This window comes from Centroberyx gerrardi, chromosome 15 (assembly GCF_048128805.1).
Source record: "Centroberyx gerrardi isolate f3 chromosome 15, fCenGer3.hap1.cur.20231027, whole genome shotgun sequence".
Lineage (NCBI taxonomy): Eukaryota > Metazoa > Chordata > Actinopteri > Beryciformes > Berycidae > Centroberyx > Centroberyx gerrardi.
The window spans coordinates 3,246,417-3,261,261 of record NC_136011.1 but is presented as its reverse complement, the minus strand read 5'-3'; the positions used below and the strand labels follow the sequence as shown (position 1 = coordinate 3,261,261).

General features: G+C 40.4%; 1 protein-coding gene across 1 annotated transcript; it reads left to right on the top strand.

The window, feature by feature from the left end:
- The first annotated feature begins 410 nt into the window (after nucleotides 1–410).
- LOC139913795 (inactive pancreatic lipase-related protein 1-like) lies at nucleotides 411–12,719 on the top strand. Its single transcript, XM_071901925.2, has 12 exons — nucleotides 411–465; nucleotides 1,184–1,335; nucleotides 1,454–1,576; nucleotides 1,904–2,038; nucleotides 2,471–2,579; nucleotides 3,201–3,320; nucleotides 4,212–4,328; nucleotides 7,030–7,148; nucleotides 9,007–9,136; nucleotides 9,358–9,472; nucleotides 10,728–10,895; nucleotides 12,650–12,719. The coding sequence occupies exons 1-12, from the start codon at nucleotides 411–413 to the stop codon at nucleotides 12,717–12,719; spliced, it is 1,413 nt and encodes a 470-aa protein (XP_071758026.1).
- The last annotated feature ends 2,126 nt before the right edge of the window (nucleotides 12,720–14,845 follow it).

The window sequence follows — 14,845 nt, the reverse complement described above, 5'->3', positions numbered from 1 at the left end:
TAGCCCAGTGATTACGCAATCGTGTTTAGCGAAGATAACTACAAGGGAAAACATACATGTTTTCCTAGGGCTACTGAAAATAATCTGTTTCTGAACCGGAGGTCAAGGGGAATTAATATGAATTCATGTATGTATCATGCATGTAGCGAACTCTGCATGCCCTTAAAGCAAACAAATGATAAGTGTCTTGTTTTTTAGTTACATGACATACAGGTCAGTCCGTCACCTGCTGCTTTCCCACTGATACGTGGGCATCAGGGCATCTGGCTGGTGTATAAAATGGCACTGCAGTGTTAGTTCAACTGCCGTCTCTCTAGCCTCGAGGTAAGTAGACGACATGGTTTGTTTAATTTTTTCTTAGTTTCATGTCTTGACAACAAATAACTCTCATGGGACTTTTTCTTCACCAGATGTCACCAATTTGGTTTTCGGGTCTGCTCTGTTGCCTCGTCGGCGCAGCATATGGCAAGTTGTCTTTTAGTTGTGATTTCAATTCCACCAAAATAAGAACCTGTCACTTTATTCATTCATATTTACATTTACATATAGTGTAAGTATGTGACCAATAGGGTGTGACTGATATGGGTTGGTGAAAGCTGATGCTGATATTTTTGGACAGAAGCTGCTGAAAGCTGACATTCAATATCTTTAAATTTGACTATATTCTTGCCAAAACAATCCACAGTATTTTATTCTTGTCCAGGTGGAAAAGCCTCTGAATGAACATTTAGACCATTGAAATTCTCCACTGAAACCCAGGATAGTACTCCTGCTAACAATAATAATAATAACACATATTCATGTGAAATCTGATCAAAATGTCTCATTTGATGGGCTTCCCATAGACAACCAATGTAATCAATCAAACTGCATCATATCAGAGGTGGACACCACTGAATGGACCAGATCAGATTTTTAATAAAAGAAAAATAGCAGCCTTATAAAGTATATTAGTCAAACCCTAGTGAGCATATAGTACTATACCATAATATACTATACTATATTGTATGAAAGCTTTGTAGATCCTACTTTTGTTTCGGAAAAAATCCATTGTATGATATCAAAAGTGCATGAGCATCAATCTGAAAACAGAGGTTGACCCTTTGAAGATGTAAGGTTTGTTGTACACACTGTTTGCGGAGTGCGATTGCTAACCTGAGTGGTCTGTCCTCCATGTTGACAGCGGCTGAGATCTGCTTTGATGATGTGGGCTGCTTTGACGACCAGCCGCCCTGGGGTGGCACTGAGCAGAGACCCGTCTCCCGCCTGCCCTGGAAGCCCGAGCAGATCGGCACCCGGTTCCTCCTCTTCACCCAGAAGAACCGCCACTACCAGGCAAGTTGGAGGGTTTATTTTAGGTGACAAGGAGCTGTTGCATCTCGCTGCTGTTGTGACTAAACCTTGTGTCTATCCAATTTGAGCAGCTGTTTATTCAAAACTCATCACCCCTCAGGAGATCAAGCCTGACCACAGCACTCTCAAGGCATCGAACTACAATGGGATGAGGAAGACCACATTCATCATCCCTGGATATTTGGAGAAAAGAGATGAGGACTGGCCACAGGACATGTGTAAGGTAGGAAGGCACACATGGTGAATGAATCATTTATGTTGTTTGAGGAGCTATGGGAAATTTTGTCACTCTGGGAAGAACTGCGAGAAGGGAAGAACCTGCGATGACAGTTTCGTCATGGGGCTTCATGAAAAGACAGAAACCAAAGATCTGAAAAATCGTCCCAGTCATTGAAAATGTTCACTCTGTAAGAGTTACAGCTGTGGCTTCCCATGATGACACTGTCCACTCCTTGCTTTATCTTGCAGTTTGTAGAAAAATCCAAATGCTCCCAATCCATTGAGTGCTCACTCAGTTGACTAAATTTGGCATTGTCGTTGGTGCTCCTAGGTTATGCTCCGCTGGGACAACGTGAACTGCATTGCCGTAGAGTGGAAGAAAGGCGTGAAGACCCAGTATGTCCAGGCGGCCAATAACGCCAGGGTGGTGGCCGCCCAGGTGGCGTTCATGATCAACACCCTCATGGTACATACAGCAGTTCCTTGTCAAGCACTGGTTTCGGTGTGGGTCGCAACAATAAAATGGCATTGATGTTATACGCAGGCCATGCCCATAGCAAACGGTATACACCCCAAAACGACCCAACATCATTGAAAAGCCTGATTGAACAGACTGATAATGTAGAATATATCCAAGTTATTTATTGTTATTTTAATGTTAAAAAATGTGCAGATCGCAGCTTTAAAAACAGTTGAGTATCAGTGTAATCACAGAGGCCAAAAATAAACCTAAAGTACACAATAAGCAGGCTTCAAACAGCGGGTCAAAAGGACACATATGGACACAACTGGAACTTAGGAGGACATTCTCACCGGTGGCAAACAGACACTCATCTATGTTGATTGTATGACAGTGTGCTATATTCTGACTTTAACATGACCATGTTGCATGACCCAGGGCTACTACAAGCAGAAGGCTGTGAAGTTCCAACTCATTGGACACAGCATGGGCGCTCACGCTGCAGGAGGGGTTGGCAGTGCAATCAGCGGCCTGTCCCGCATCACAGGCAGGTCACCAGCTAGTGACGCTCTTTTTGCCACTGGCTTGGTTTTAACATGGTTTGTCACGGGGCCCAATGAAGACTCTGTGATCAAAGTCTGACAGTCTGCTCTTTTGCTTCACTCTTTAGATATGAAATCCGTATCACACTGTGGATGACTGATATGGGTGTTTGAAGGCCGATGCCGATATTGATATTTCTGGATTGAAATTGCCAATAGCTTATATTTCCTACACTATTCAGTGTTTACCCCCCAGAACTGTATTCTTGTCAGGGTGGAAAAGCCTCTGAAACAGCATTTAGACCATCATGGGACACTAAAACTATCCATGGAAAGCCACGTTATTGAAATAGTTTTATGTTGGTTAGCAGCTCCTTAAGGCAGAGTGAGGCAGGTTTCACTGTAACGGTTTGCTTTACAGACCGTTGAGTAAAATCCTCCCACACCACATTGGAATGATTTATGGGGTCTCAATTGGTGGGGATGTAACACTCAGACACTTTGTCGTTTAGACTGATATGGCTGCATCTTCTACATAAAATCCAGCTTTAACCTGTGATTACAAACTTGCCATAGAAATGACTTCATAGAAATTCATACATTCGTACCCTTCATTCCCTTGCCAGGACTGGACCCAGTTGAACCGTACTTCCAGCACTGTAATGCGACTGTGCGTCTGGACCCCACCGACGCCGCCTTTGTGGATGTGATTCACACCGATGCACTTCCTTTCAACTCCAAACTCGGTACATCTCTTTTTGATCAGAATGAATACAATAGAAACAGGGGGGGAAAGGATCCATGTCTTCTCTCTACTTTCTAAAACTCCAGTCCAAATTAACTTAAAATTTTAAAAAGTAAATTATACAGAATAATCTACTCAGGTCACACACTCAGTACAAACTGACATATCTGACTATCTACAATACGACAATACTCACAGAAAAGTGAGTGCAGCCAGAAATGGAAAAACATGAAATCAGCAGCCAAAGCAGGAACAGCACTAGATAAACAAGTAGCAGCAAAGCACACCAGCTTGAAATATAACATTTACAATAAATATTTTAGCTGTCTTTATGTACAGTACAAAATTCAGTATTCTTCAAATTTCAATTTAGTGCTTTCACAGCTGATTCCAAATCAACCATCTTTAATGAAGAAAACTTTGATAACCCTTACTCTCATAATTCCCTTAGATCCCTTACTTCTATAATTACAGTGCATTTAGATAGTAATAAAATAAAGGGAAGGGAAACCGATTGGAGGCTGGAATGCTTCTTAGCTTCAGGTTGGGTGATCTTTGGATATTAATCATGTGGAAAAAGGGAGATCCAAGCCAATCCAAAGATCTATTAAAAAGCCTTTTTTTCTATTTGGCTAATTATCATTAAAGGTTAAAAACTGCACCCAGGGAATATAAGGAAAACTCTGAATTATACAGAACCCACAAAATACAGCAAGAAAGAAGTAGATCCCCTCATAACCTGACAAAGAATAGTAATAGAACCAGCTGTGTCATATTTTGTAACTGACTAATTATAATAACATACAATAAACGAGGCAGCTGTAATCTGCTGTAAGGGGGGAGTTACAGTACCATTTCTTTGAACAGTAAGTGATTTGTGTTGCTGTCTCAGGTCTGGGGATGTCCGAGCCCATTGGTCACATCGACTTCTACCCCAACGGAGGAGAACTGATGCCTGGCTGCTCCAAGAACAGAGGCAGCTTCACTGACCTCGATGCCATCTGGGAAGGTGAGATAAGTCGAGACACACTCAAACGGAAACATATAAACACACTGTTGCAGCCACATTTCTTTTTTCCTTGATATAAGAACTCTATATCACATTAGAAATAAGTAAATAAATTATTAGATAAAGAAATTTAAAGGTGTGTGTGTGTGTGTGTGTGTGTGTACGGGGGTATAAGGTCATTTCAATTTACATGGTTACATTATATTTTACACACATATATGCATATAGACCAGCCTGTGCATGAACATACACATACCTACACATATACAGATGATATTTGTACATGTGCACTGATACGCATTCATACACCCTACACATAGACGTTTATGTTCCACAGATACATAAACCAGCTCAAACAGCAGTACACTGATAGTGGGTCAGGCACATAATTCCTAATCTACTAGTCCAGTGAAAAATACTTCAAAATAAGAGATGGCAGGCTGCCAGTGTTTGTAGACTTTTCCAACTGAACCACCAGCTTTTTTAATAGGATATTTTACTTTGTGAGTGCTACATTGTAAACAATCATTAAGTCAATGCCACATCTAATCACCCATACCAAATTTTCTCACAAGACAAACAAAAATGTCACTTCCACGCCTTCCAACCAAGGTGCATGAAAGGTAGAAAGGAAGAACAGCTTATCATAGAAACCAGTGGATGTTCGAAAACAACAACTTTATTGGTACAGGAAAAACAACACGTTTTTTGGCAGAAAGCCTTCATCAAGCTTACATGACTAAGAGACAATGGATCTTAAATACCTTTCCCAGTGTAAACAAACGCTCCAGTTTACAGCGCAACAGCTAATGTTATATCGAAGATATTAGGCAACATTAGGTAGCTAGCTAGCTAGCTAGATGTATTTGTTTTACCATTTACCACACAGGTGTTCACACTAGGAGTCAACAATGAAGCTTTAAACCTACTTCATATTATAATACCATACATAAAAGAATAATAAAAACATAACCATTAGAACCTATTCACATTAAAATTCTCACGATTATCCTGTTATCTGATCAGTCTAAATCCACTAAGGTGGCCATTTTGGCTGAAGTGACCATAAAGGTAAGATCCATTGTCTGTCATGTAACCCTAATGAAGGCTTTCTGCTGAAATGTGTTGGTCTCTCATGTGAGAATCTAAAAGCGGGAAAAATAAAATCCACCCATAAACCTACTGACCAGTGATATGACCTTTGATATACTTTGAAACGGAAGGTGCAACGTTCTCAAGATTACAAACATCAGCACAGGCACTGTTCCTATACATAACACAATGACTCATACATCTCTATTTTCTCAACGCGACGCAACTTACAATGCGCAGCGCCCTGTGGAATATTGGAGTCGTCCCAACGGAAAAATCATAAAGAAACCCCAGGCGTAGTTATTCCAGTTGGACCTATCTGGGCAAATATTTTCTAAAATGGCTGACGGCGGCCTCCTTTTGAAATGTGCCGCTGAGTAGCAAGGCTCAAGTGGCAGCATTGGTGCCGTGCCTGGGTAGGGGGGGTGGCACAGCTGAATCTGCCACTTTTGATCCTATAGATAAGAGAGGGAGAGTGGGAGCCAGTGCTGCATAGCTGGAGGTCTTGGAGCGCCTGGTGTTTGCCCCATACTGGGAGAGAAAACAACACAACCCATGACCTCTGTCTATGTCCGTCTCTCTCCAACATGGCTGCTTTTTCTCAGTCTCTTCTTCTCTTTCCTCACATTCTCACTCTGAGTCTGAGATTGTCCTTCATTATTATTTTTACTTTTGCTCAATCTCCCTTCACTTAACACTAGACAGGCCAAGCCGCTTCAGGCCAATCTGCTGTTTTGAATTTTAGAACTGAAATATCTCAGCTTTTAAAGGTGCCATATTATTCATTTTTCATGATATTGTTTTCAAATATAGCCTTCTATAACTAAAGATAAGAATAATGTTCTTCTTGATGTTTTGCAAATAAATATAGTTTAGGTAAACAGTGAAATAAATAAGTTGAATTGAATGATTTTGAAGACTAAGTCCTCACAATACTGGACCCTGATTGGCCGACAAAAGCAGCTCCTCTCATTCAAATGAGGTAAACCTGCTGAGTGGAGGCTTTTCATTTCAAACGCTGAAAACTGGCCTGATTGGAAGGATTTCAGTAATTCTGTAGTGAGGGAGCCAATCAGGATTAAGTCGAGTTGTGATGCGTTGACTGGAGTTAGTCTGAAAATGCCTGGAAAAAAGGAGGGATTTTTGAAAATGCTACAGCTTTAAATTTAACCACTCAAACAAAAGTACATTTTAACAATGTCTTCATTAAACATATTTAATCATATATGTATATAAAAAGAGGAAATTTAGAATTTCTATAATATGGGACCTTTAAAATGTCCCTCCATGACTTTTCCTAGACCCACTTTCTTTACAAACCAGTGTTGTAAGATTTTCAAAACCTCTTCTCTTAAATCCCCCAAATCCATTCGCCTTTCTGTACTATAGTGTTAACTTCCTTGCGCTGCTTGACTTTGTATAATGGCCAAACCCACTTCAGAAGGTCATTAGTTCATGCTTGGCTATCTGAAACTCAAGACTGTATAATCTGCATTCACATCTCTTCACTTCTTCTTCCCCACCTAACTCTTTCTGCCTCTTCTTCACATCATCTCCCTCACCCCCCTGCTCCATTTCCCTGTCATCACCGTCTCCATTCCTTTGCCAGGTACCAAGAAGTTTGATGCCTGCAACCACATCCGATCCTACCAGTACTACAGCGAGAGCATGCTCAAACCCTATGGCTTTGTAGCATACCCCTGCTCCGACAAGGACAGTTTTGCTGCCGTAAGTCTTTTCACTCAGTGGTAAAGCTTCTTCTGTTCATGCTACTTCGCTGGCCCCAAGTCGCAGCAAAGGTATAACTGTTAAAATCTTGCCTAGTACAGCTTTAATACTCCCAGCAAATCTTCTTGGGGTAGTGTCTGAGGTGTGAAGGGGGGTACAGAGGAGGCATCTTGTGTCCTCCATGTAAAAAAAAATGACTCAGGGCTATCAACTGGGACAAGAGATGGGGAGGGGCTGGTAGAGAAGGAGGATGGGGGCCTTTATCCCCACCATGGCAGCATGTGTATGGGGGCCGCCACCTGTCGCCGCCGTATGACATCGATACGGCTGTGAACCGTTTCCTTGGTTTTAGAAGTTGATTCGGCGAGATTGGATTTTTGCGGCAGCGATGGGGGCGACGTGAGCGGGCTTCCCCAGCGCCTTCCACGGGGAGGGCTTGTGTCTGCAGCTGTTGGCATTAATGACAGTTTATCCCCGCTTTGGGCCCATGTCCCAATCAAACAGGGCTTCGGAGAGTGCCGAGCATGACCTCATATGACTATGTCCCCATTGAGAGACGACAACACCTCCTTGTTGTTCACCTCGTAAACGCTCTTGGGTGTTATTCCTGCAGCCCCAGCTGACAGCCGCAAACTCGGCCTGTTCTCACACAATAAAGTACTGTAAAAACCAGTGTCATCCCCACCCCCATATTTACAGCGTGGCAATCTACGCTACTTTAAAGTTGGGGGTGGAGGGGAAAAAGTTTTTCAGGGTTGTCACCTTTACCTTTGGGGGTGCACTTGACAATCCAGAAGTGTTGACAGGGGAGTGAGAAACTGCGCTGAGAAAGGCCTACAACTCACTTGGATACCTTGCAGTATAGATATATAGGCATAAAGATGCTGAAAGTGCTGGTTCATGAAATGTAACAGCCGTGAATATCTAATATTTCACTTTGAGCCCATTATTTACAGAATAGCTGAGCCACTTGATTTATGAAATTAATGTCAACAAACCGGCTAACCACATATATTGCACGATTTCCGAAGGGCCAAAAATTTTAACTGCTATTGAGGGGCACAAACTTTACTTAGAGAATTCAGGAAATCAATGTTTCAGGTGATGATGTTTGGTTTAATCCCCTTGTATGACTGTTGTTGTCCTTCAAGTTGTGAAAGTTCTCCTTTCACATATAATAGTTGGTTCTATTCTATACTTACTGGTACCTGCACCCTGTTAACTAGCATTAAACATTAATGCATAGCTGGCATTAAACATTAATGCATAACTAGCATTAAACATTATCAGTTTTCTCCTCAGCTTTGGCATTATTAAATCTGCTTGTATCAATCAATAACATTAGCTTGCTAGAATGGCAAAATGCATGCATGTCACCCACTATTAACTAACATTAATAGGTCTACTCACATTACTTGTTACGTTAGCCTGTCAGCTAAGTGTTAGCAAACACTTTCCAACAAGCAACACGTTGTTTCAAGAACAATTTCAATTATTTATATAAGTTTAGCATAGCATACTGTACGGTTTAACAAAACTGTTAACATAGCTGATGGTGGGTGATGTGTATATATTTTGACATTATATCCAGCTAACATTAAATACGATTAACTAATACAAGCCATTTGAATAATGCTAAAACTGAGCAGGAAATAAATAACATTAGCTATTTATGCAAAAAAGAGCTTCTGTAAAAACACAGTATGAGCTTCTGTAATTTAAACAAGCTTTCTGAATGACTGTGAGAACCATTCACTGCCCCACAACTCCTTTGTGCTTGTTTGACTGTAGCATCTTCTTACACACCATTATAGGACGACCTCATTCTTCACACCTCGCCCTGTCCTTGTCTTTACAGGGAAAGTGTTTCCCATGTGCAGACAGCACATGTCCTCTGATGGGCGACTATGCTGACAGGTATACTGTGACTGATAGCATTTCTAAGATGAAGTTCTTCCTGAACACAGGCAGTTCCAAGCCTTTTGGTCGTAAGTATCCTGTCCATCCTACCCTGATAAAAAAAGGGGGCTCAAACATATTTTGTGAACTCACTGTTTAAACATTTGCATATGTAGATAGCCGGATATATTTCTCCCTGCGATCCTTGCTACTGTCCAGTCATGGAAAATAATGTATTTATTATGATGTTATGAAACTGTGTGGGAGCTATGGTGAAATAATGTGACTGCTTGGCGTATTCTATCTCTAGGCTACAGCTACAGAGCAAAGGTAACCCTGGACGGTCCCTCCTGGCCTAACCCAGGCTACATGTATGTGGCACTGACTGGAGGCAAAGTCACCACCGAGGAGTACACGCTTCATGTGTAAGAGCATTATATAACAGCTAAAAGATGAATGTGACACATGGTCTGTGGACTGGGCATGGGCTTTTTAATGTGGGGTTTAGGGGTTTTCCTTTTCCCCACTTTACAAATCTGTTATTAACATAGCCTAATGTTGGTTATTTTTCTTTACCAGGAACTTGAAGGATAGAAATTCTACGCCTGTCCTACAGTTTCCCTAAAAATTGCTAGTTAGCGTAGAGCTAGCTAGCTAGCCCCTTGGTTTCAATAAGGAATGCTAACAATACAAACAAGCCATTTTTAGGGAAACTGAAGACTGTAGCAACTCCACCAGTACTGTAACCCAAGAGAACAGAGCTGATGGTGGAACCAATGAACAGGCTTTTTAATTACAAGAATCAAACTTTATGTTATGAACGCAACTCCAGTTCTCTGATAGCATGGCGTTTTCTCACTAGGGGGCACCCATGATTCGCTGGCAGTCGTGACACCTGTGTCGAGAAGAGTGATCTCCTCTCTTTGTACATAGGGTGGAGATAGTGCCACTTAGTTATTCAGCCTCGGGTGCTGGGCCCCTTGGGGGCAGGACGGCCCCCAAGGGAAAGGGTATGCTGCTGCCAGGGTGAAGGTGATGCGATGGTTTCCTCCTTGAGTTAATACAAAACAGACAGATGTGGAAATAAGGCATTCAAAAGTTTGATTTTGTTGTTAAAATCAACTTTGAATGTCTCAGAAATGGGAAAACTCCATATCCATGTCCACCTCTTGCCCTCGTGCACAAGGGCAAGTCCTCCACATCCTCTAGCATGCATAAAACAAATGTCATAATAGCAGTAATAAGCAGATCCAAAAAAAAGAAAAGAAAAAAGGAACCAATGAAAAGCCTTGTATAATACAGCATTATGGCCTTTTGTAGCCTATTAAGATTTCCATGTTTGGTCTGTTATTTAGAGTGAATGATCACAAAGTAAACTTATCTTTTTGATTGGCAGCTCCATATACCATAATAACTGAAATAGTAATTCAGTACACTTGTTACTGGTAAAAGTACAACATGCCTGCAACACATTACTGAATAGCGCATCACCAACCAAATCTGTTAACGGTGTTCAGGTGTCGTTCATTTTCCAACCTGACCAAGGACAATGGTAAAAAAAAAAGTGTCTGGTAAAGAAAAATAGTCGACTAAAATTCAAATCGTCAAGTTAGTCATTCATAAAATACATCTGTACATTTTATGAGCTATGTGTGATGCTTCCCCACTTCATGTCTGAAGGGGTGCGCTGACTCCTGGGTCGATCTACGAGATCCTCATCGACGCTGAGACGGATGTGAGCGAGGTGACGGAAGTGAAGTTTCGCTGGAACAATCACATGATCAACATCCTGAACCCCAAGTATGGTGCGTCCAGGATCGAGCTGCAGAGAGGAAACGACAAGAAGATGTAAGTCTGTCACAAATTTAATCTTGTAGTTTTTATCGTTATGACGGAGAGCAAAGATCAAGCAAAAAAAACGGCAGAAATCTATTTCTAAAGAAGACATGAGGATCAATGTTCCCTCTAAGCTGATGGTTTGGTGGCCTAATAATTTCTCACATGAACCAAATAATATGTGGCCAGTCATCAGTCATTGCTTCTCTTTATCCCCAAAATTTAGTAGATATAAGTGGACATTTTGGTGGCAAATGATATTAGGTGCAGTGGCTTTACCATAGCTTAGGATTTAGTGAACCGATGCCCCTGTGTGTGAGGATTTTGGAACTCTTCATATTTTTGCATAACTTTTCATGCTGAATGAAAGACAGGATAGTTTTTTGTTTCAATACATGCCAATTTCTATTCTAAATAGACTAGTATATAATATTATTGTAGACTATGATAAAATAGTTTTTGATACCTTTAAATGCCTTAAAACAATAACCTGTATTCTAGTGAGTCTGTCCTCATTAACTCTGTTGCTGCCTGTGTCTGAATATCACCCGGGTTAGAAACTACTTTGGAATGGATTGTAAAATTTGTTTTATTTTAAAAATGCATACAAATAACCACCTATAACCTGTCGAAGTTTCTGGTAAAACAAACTCATTTGGCCAGTGGCTGGTATTAATTTCCTACTCATAATTTCCCCACTGATAATTTTCCACTTTCTCTCCATCTGCTACTCATTGCCAGTTTGTCTGTCCTACACTTGTCAGTCAGTTGTTCATGTCCCCAGGCAAAAGGCAAATGCAAAGGCAAAAAAAAAGGCAAAGGCATTGAGCTGATGTTGACTGGATGCCTCCTAGTGGCAATATGAAGAGACATAGATGTCTTTCTGAAAGGATCATGCTTTGGACCAGGATATCATTTAATAATAGACTTTGTTGAGGATGTCATAGAGATTAGATTTCATTTATAGGGAAAATCTAGAAGTTTGTGAGAATTGATAGATTTGCTTTGCTCTATTCTGTACTCAACTAGAGAGAAAGAGACATGGATTAGCTATGGCCACTAGAGGGCACCATGGAACCTCTGTGTGGTGAGAAACTTTCTTGGTCGAACACGACTGAAGAGGGACTGGAGTGAGACAGAGCTCAATGTACATCAATTGGGAAATAGAAGGACTATGTTGATAAAGTACAGTCAGATGAAATGGGATTTAGAAGAGCGGTCTGACTATTTCACACTGGACCCCTATAGGAGATATCAGTGCAATGTTTCCAGAAGGAATAGTGGATGCTGTGGACAGAAAAATTCAGCACATGAAGAATGAAATATCCACATCCATGATGACATTGCAATGGTTGGGAATCATTGGAAAATTTGATGATACCGACACTAGTTCCCATACTTCAGAAAATATTTCTCAGCACTGTTCTTTGTTAAATGAAAGTAAATGAAAGAGTAGATTATTTTCTCTGTAATATTAGTACAAGATATCTTCTCAAAATCGAATGAAAACAGCACTAGGGGAGAAAGAGGTTGTGTTTGTGCAGGACAAAAAAACACATTAATTCTATAGGAGATCCCCAAAAAGGATTAAAAAGCAGTATCAAATAATCAAAGCACACCTCAATAAAAATACTAATAAACTAAAATAGAATTTGAGCTCTTGTTGTAAGAATCCAGCATTTTGAATCTTTTCGACATCCCTCGCCTCATGTCTCACTCCCCCTCTCTTTCACTCTTTTTTTAATCTCCTTTCTTTTCTGTTACAGCTACCACTTCTGTGGAACAGAAAACGTGGCGGAGAATGCTATCCAGTCCGTGCTTCCATGCCAAGCTTAGTTGGCCACAATCGGAGACGTCGCTCAGAGCCTTTCAATAAAGATTTTAAGCATTTAAACTCCCTTGGGTCCCTTTCATTTGACCCTTTGTGCCGGTGTGCAGGATGCAGCAGCGGCATGCTATGGCCAGACAATGAAGTCAGCAGGATGAAAGGGCAGAGGACTGGAGTAGGTCAAGTCGGTTGACAAAGATAAAGGAGATTATAAAAGGTATGAAATAGAATAGATGAGGTGTGTGATGAATTGATATAATACACAGTTTGAACTACCAGCCTTAGGGTATGTCTTTATTAATGACCTGAAAGATTAGGAGTTATGAAAGAACTAAACTTTTAATGCTTTAATATGAAACTTTTGCCTTGAGGCAGGAAGTGTATTTATTTATTTATTTTTATTAATAGACAAAAATAACAATACAACACAAAACACACAGAACTGACAGAAACATAAACATGTAGAAACATCAGAAAAGACAGTAAAAATACTGTAAACATAGCAACTGTAGAACAAAGTATATTAACTAGACAGAATCGAGATCACAGCCCAGTTATGAACAAAAAACAAACAAAAACACAAAAAAAAGCTAGATAAAGTCTGACCGATATGCGCAAATGCAGGTATAATCATATATGCATATATATATATATATGTATATATATATATAAACATACATAAAGTTACATAACAGAAAATAAACTATACTATATGCTCCATTTACACTCTTTATAAATAAAGGCCAATAAAAAAGACAGAAAAAGTGGAAAACAGCAAAAGAATACAAAAACAAATAGAACATACCTCATCAAAACTCAATATCCTATGCCTTTACAACTGATAGTTTTTCCCATTTACTACTGAAAGGAAGTTTATTGTTAGTCCCGCCCTCTTCTCCCTCAGTTGGTCAAGTTCCCACCCTAACACTTGTCACTCATGTTGATAAGCACCAAATTCCTGTAAATGTTGTCTATGGCAGGTAGATCAATAAGAGTCACCGGCCACACTGGCCGCTAACATTTTGAGATGATAACATTTGAATTGGCTATATTGAGTTCTGTTGCATTTGAATTACAAACTTTATCCAGTGAGTGAGCAAGTTTTAAATTAACACGCAGAACCTGACTCTATATATGAAATGGCATGAAAAGGGGTAGCCTATGTATACCTATCAATTATTTTGGCCAGTAAAAATTAGGCAGGCAATTTTTTCTTTGTTGTTAATTTTAAACACTGGCTGTCTACCTTGAAACAACAGCTAGCCTGAGACTAAGGTAACTGCCATCTGTAAAGCCTTCACAGGCGTTGAAGAAGCAGACAGTGAGGGCAGCCAATCTGCAATATAAAGAGCAATGCTGATGTTCACTGTGTTTTTGAACGTTTAGCTTCATTGTTGTTTCTTCCTGCTTTCCTCCATTGTTGCTGTGACTTCCCTGCTCTGTGGCTGCTAGCCTCACCTTGATAGCCACAACTAGCTAACCGCTTACCATACACCCCAAAACAACCCAACATCATTCAAAAGCCAATTTCAGGCAAATGGGGGGATTTAAGCATGAACACACAGGGTCATAGACAAGACAGAGACTGATAATATAGAATATATCCTAGTTATTCATTGCTATTTTAATGTTGAAAAAGTTGCAGATTGTAGCTTTAAAGTCAGAAAACGGCACATTACATTCACTCTAGTAGTTATCAGCCTTTGTATAAGGCTGAGAATTCACACGTACAAAAGTCATCCTTGACAACTTCATTACTATTTATAGCCTCCCATTACTGAAGTGTTATTACTGTTGCTTTCATAGGTTCAACAAGAGCAAAAGCACAACGGATACTTCACACGTCCAGCTGTTGATTTCCCTTGTCTTTCTTTCTGTCTTCACAAAGCCAACTCTTCCTCGCTGCCAAGGCTTGTCAGGGGAAGGAGAGGGTAAATATTACCCTTATTAACATTGAAAGACATCAGGCTCCATCTGTGCAAACACAAATCAACAGTAAATTACATGGTGAGATCACTGCTTTCTCTTCCTCATTTGGATACAGAATGCACCCGCACAAAATCTTGTCTAATGTGTCACATATATCTGTAATTCCATCAGGCCTCTGCGTGTGTGTGTGTGTGTGTGTGTGTGT